General features: G+C 33.9%; 1 protein-coding gene across 2 annotated transcripts in view; it reads left to right on the top strand.

The window, feature by feature from the left end:
- The first annotated feature begins 529 nt into the window (after positions 1-529).
- Positions 530-5,065, top strand: part of LOC111375599 (GDSL esterase/lipase At5g33370-like) — a 5,063-nt gene continuing 527 nt past the window's right edge. The window contains exons 1-5 of one of the 2 annotated variants that reach the window (XM_022998446.1): positions 530-825; positions 1,293-1,420; positions 1,934-2,176; positions 2,673-2,925; positions 3,511-3,564. In XM_022998446.1, coding sequence (XP_022854214.1) covers positions 564-825; positions 1,293-1,420; positions 1,934-2,176; positions 2,673-2,925; positions 3,511-3,564 — 940 coding nt within the window. In that variant the 5' untranslated portion in view covers positions 530-563. Of the gene's footprint in view, positions 826-1,292; positions 1,421-1,933; positions 2,177-2,672; positions 2,926-3,510; positions 3,872-5,065 lie in introns of those variants that run through there. The other variant, XM_022998445.1, reaches the window with a different exon arrangement.

Here is a 5,065-nt window from a genome sequence, read left to right on the forward strand (position 1 = left end):
GAAGAGTTTAAAACTTCTCTACTCAACTGCATAAAAATGAAGTTGTATAGGAAAAACAAGATTTATTAAGAAGCACTTAGAATATTGCAAACCGCATTATATAAAAAGTATAAAGTGATAGAGAAGGAGTACATGCCTTTATGTGCATACTATGATCAAGTAACATGTGCATAAATTTTATAAATGGGTGGCTCAAGAGTTTAACTCGGCCTTTTGTATGCTATGCTATCATGTTATTTATTTTGTCAAAAACTTTACTGAAAGGTCACATCTATTCATTTAAATTTTATTAATGACCATTTTGACTATTAATTAATTTGTATTTTATCTTTCTTGGTTTATGATATTAATGTATTTCTTCTAAACTACTTGATATTAAACAGCTGCCAAATTTTTTGTTGGAAGCTAATTATCTACAAGGCTTTGTGTCAATTATTGTACTTAAATCTACTAATTATTTAATTAATTAGGACTTTATTTTGTTGCATATATATCATATATAAGCAGGGTCATGCAGTGATCCAATGCATATTCTTGTCCATTTTCAAGCAAATAATTAAGTTATGGCTTGTCTTTTAGAAGACATAATTCCTTGCAGTAGTGAATGGTATATTCTGATTCTCATTTTGACACTGGGAAATAATTTTATTTGTCCTGCAAATGGTAGGGCTTTTTTTGTGTTTGGAGATTCACTGGTTGACAATGGCAACAACAACTACTTGATAACCACCGCTAGGGCGGATGAGCCACCGTATGGCATAGACTACCCGACGCATCAGCCCACCGGCCGCTTCTCCAATGGCCTTAACATTCCTGATATAATTAGTAAACTTCTTTCTATAGTATTTAGTATTTACGTTATATCATATCATTTTTGGCTTTGCATAAAAGATAGAAGCTACTCTTTTCTATATTTTTCCACCGTATAACCTTTCATAACAAGGAGAAAGAGTAAAAATAAATAAATAAATAAATAAAAATGCTTCTTTGGCTTTTAAGGGAAGCCAAACGGGCTCTAGATAACTCATTTTTAGATAGATAGTTCATGTTTTTCAATTGGCATGGCATTGTAGTTTTAGAAACGATAAAATTCGATTTTTTCTAGTAGGGCAAGATTGTTATACTCGACTGGATAGGATTAAACTGCATTAAAGACTTGTTTAGTATTTTGTATTGGGGTGCCATTAAAGTTTTAGAGCATCTTAATTTGAAAAGTTACATTTGACCAAAATTTCTTATAAGTGAATAAGTAAGTTTTAAAAATAAATAATTATTTGGTATTTGTTGATTAGGTGAGCATATTGGTTCGGAAGCTACATTGCCATACTTGAGTCCAGAGCTGCGGGGACAGAATCTGCTAGTTGGTGCTAACTTCGCTTCTGCTGGGGTTGGCATACTTAATGACACTGGAATTCAATTTGTAAGTTTTGCATTATTTTTTATAGCTTTTTTCCACATAATAATTGAGAAATCTTAATGAGATATTTCGGCTCGGTCGGACACGACAAATTATTTCACATAAATATCTTCTTTAATTTTATCGACACATTTTAATTTCAATTTACTCTCATGGATCTAATTAGTCTTTTGAATTCCTAACGGTGGCATATGTATAAATCTATAATTAGTTGGTTACAATATGTTACTTGAAAGGGGAAAAAAATGTCAAAAAGGGAAATTTCTCTAGTTCTTTAGCGTTTATTTTCTTTCTTTAAATTGATTGTTCTTGGTGAAATAGAATTAGAGTTTATAATTTTGAACATTTGGATACATAAACTTTCAATATGTATATACATATCATATCAAGGATCGTGATTTCAAGTTGTATCGTAACTTACAAAAAAAATTTAGTTCAAATCTCATCATTATTTATTTAAAAGAATTTATGTGCTAGACGTTGGACGAATAAATAAATATAATTGATTCTTTGTAGGTAAACATAATTCGGATTCAAAATCAGCTGGACAATTTCAAAGAATACCAGCAGAGAGTGAGTGCACTAATTGGATATGAAGAGAAAGAGAAACTTGTGAAACAAGCACTTGTTCTTATCACATTGGGAGGCAATGATTTTGTCAATAATTATTACCTAGTCCCCAATTCTGCAAGATCTCAGCAATTCACCCTTCAAGAATATGTCCCTTTTCTCATCACTGAATACAAGAAAGTTTTAGAGGTATGCTCTCTCTCTCTCTCTCTCTCTCTCTCTCTCTCTCTGTGTGTGTGTTTGTCATAGAGTATACATAATGATACAAGAAATGACCATATGTTAACAAGTAGAAGTGGTGCAAACCAAAATTAAGCTAAGGGGAGGACGACTTAGGTAGTTGAGACATAATTTGCATAAAATTGAATAAAAAAGGAGAAAGCCCTCCAATCCGAAACCCTTCTTGGTCCACACACCTCCTATCCTCGGTTTTCATGCCAAATCCCGACGAACTTGTCTCTCTTTGGATGGTTCCATGTGTTGGCTAATTGAATCCACAATTGCAATGCACTAAACAAAAATCGAATTTATGTAGTCGGCATCAAATGTGTCGGAATAATACTTAGCTTCTTGTTGTTGTTGTGTCACCCTACTCACTCACAAACACGCACACACACACTCTTGAGTTTTAATGTGCATACTTCTCGAGAGTTATAGTTGTTATACATGTATTGAATAAATGCAGAGACTGTATAGTCTTGGAGCTCGAAGGGTTTTAGTGACAGGCACAGGGCCATTAGGATGTGTGCCAGCAGAATTGGCAATTCACAGTACGAGAGGGGAATGTGCAGAGGAATTGCAACTTGCTGCATCTCTTTTCAATCCACAATTGGTTCAGATGATTGATCAACTCAACACCCAAATAGGCCACACTGCCTTCATTGCAGCCAACACCAATCAAATGAACATGGATTTTGTCTCAAATCCTCGCGCTTTTGGTATATATATTTGTCAACTTCATATCTCTATTTTCTGCTGTTCGAAAAAATCTGCTTTCGTCAACCTCAACTTATTATTCGAGTAGAAAATCTGTCTGCAACCTTTGAAAAGAAGCAAATTAGTCATCAACCTTTCGTTATAGTCGTCCAACAAAAAGTTTGTTATCTTAATACTTACTTATCTAGTTATGGTTATAAGTAAACATCTCATCAAATTAACAACTAACTTATTTAGAAAATATCCTTTACTATAAAGTAGAAAAAAGTAATAACAGTGTATATCGAACATGATCTTATTTATTAAGTCAAATCCCACATTGATTAAAGATGAAAACATAGATCAATTTATAGGGTTTGGATCACTCATCTTAATGAAGTTTACCCTTTAAAGATTGAACCTCAAGTTTTAATATAGTATCAAAGTTCATTAAATTTCAACGAGCAATTCGATCTGAATAAGACTCAAAAAAATGAGCCACCATCTTGATAAAATCCCACATTGATTAAATATGAAAACATAGACCAATTTATAAACCCTTATAATTCAATAATAATGCCAACAATTTTGAATTATGTGGCATGCAGGATTTACAACATCAAAGATAGCTTGTTGCGGACAAGGACCTTATAACGGCATAGGCCTTTGCACACCTTTATCAAATTTGTGCCCAAATAGAGATGAATATGTGTTTTGGGACCCTTTTCATCCATCTGAGAGGGCTAATAGACTCATTGTAGAACAGATCTTGACAGGTACAAACACTTATATGCACCCCATGAACCTCAGTACTATCATGGCTTTGGATTCAAGCAGGGCATGATCTTGCCCTACAAACTAATAAACATTTGGTAGCATAAAATCTTTGCTCCCAAATGTGACCTAAATTTTTTTCAGTTTCTTGATATTGTAACTGTATTTTCAAAGCATTGTTGAAGTTTCTTGATAGTCGCGTGTCTGTATTTCGTAATGAGTGCACTAAGTGTGTGTGTTTGTCATAGAGTATACATAATGATACAAGAAATGACCATATGTTAACAAGTAGAAGTGGTGCAAACCAAAATTAAGCTAAGGGGAGGACGACTTAGGTAGTTGAGACATAATTTGCATAAAATTGAATAAAAAAGGAGAAAGCCCTCCAATCCGAAACCCTTCTTGGTCCACACACCTCCTATCCTCGGTTTTCATGCCAAATCCCGACGAACTTGTCTCTCTTTGGATGGTTCCATGTGTTGGCTAATTGAATCCACAATTGCAATGCACTAAACAAAAATCGAATTTATGTAGTCGGCGTCAAATGTGTCGGAATAATACTTAGCTTCTTGTTGTTGTTGTGTCACCCTACTCACTCACAAACACGCACACACACACTCTTGAGTTTTAATGTGCATACTTCTCGAGAGTTATAGTTGTTATACATGTATTGAATAAATGCAGAGACTGTATAGTCTTGGAGCTCGAAGGGTTTTAGTGACAGGCACAGGACCATTAGGATGTGTGCCAGCAGAATTGGCAATTCACAGTACGAGAGGGGAATGTGCAGAGGAATTGCAACTTGCTGCATCTCTTTTCAATCCACAATTGGTTCAGATGATTGATCAACTCAACACCCAAATAGGCCACACTGCCTTCATTGCAGCCAACACCAATCAAATGAACATGGATTTTGTCTCAAATCCTCGCGCTTTTGGTATATATATTTGTCAACTTCATATCTCTATTTTCTGCTGTACGAAAAAATCTGCTTTCGTCAACCTCAACTTATTATTCGAGTAGAAAATCTGTCTGCAACCTTTGAAAAGAAGCAAATTAGTCATCAACCTTTCGTTATAGTCGTCCAACAAAAAGTTTGTTATCTTAATACTTACTTATCTAGTTATGGTTATAAGTAAACATCTCATCAAATTAACAACTAACTTATTTAGAAAATATCCTTTACTATAAAGTAGAAAAAAGTAATAACAGTGTATATCGAACATGATCTTATTTATTAAGTCAAATCCCACATTGATTAAAGATGAAAACATAGATCAATTTATAGGGTTTGGATCACTCATCTTAATGAAGTTTACCCTTTAAAGATTGAACCTCAAGTTTTAATATAGTATCAAAGTTCATTAAATTTCAACGAGCAATTCGATC

The sequence above is a fragment of the Olea europaea genome, unplaced genomic scaffold (genome assembly GCF_002742605.1).
Source record: "Olea europaea var. sylvestris unplaced genomic scaffold, O_europaea_v1 scaffold139, whole genome shotgun sequence".
Classification (NCBI taxonomy): Eukaryota; Viridiplantae; Streptophyta; class Magnoliopsida; order Lamiales; family Oleaceae; genus Olea; species Olea europaea.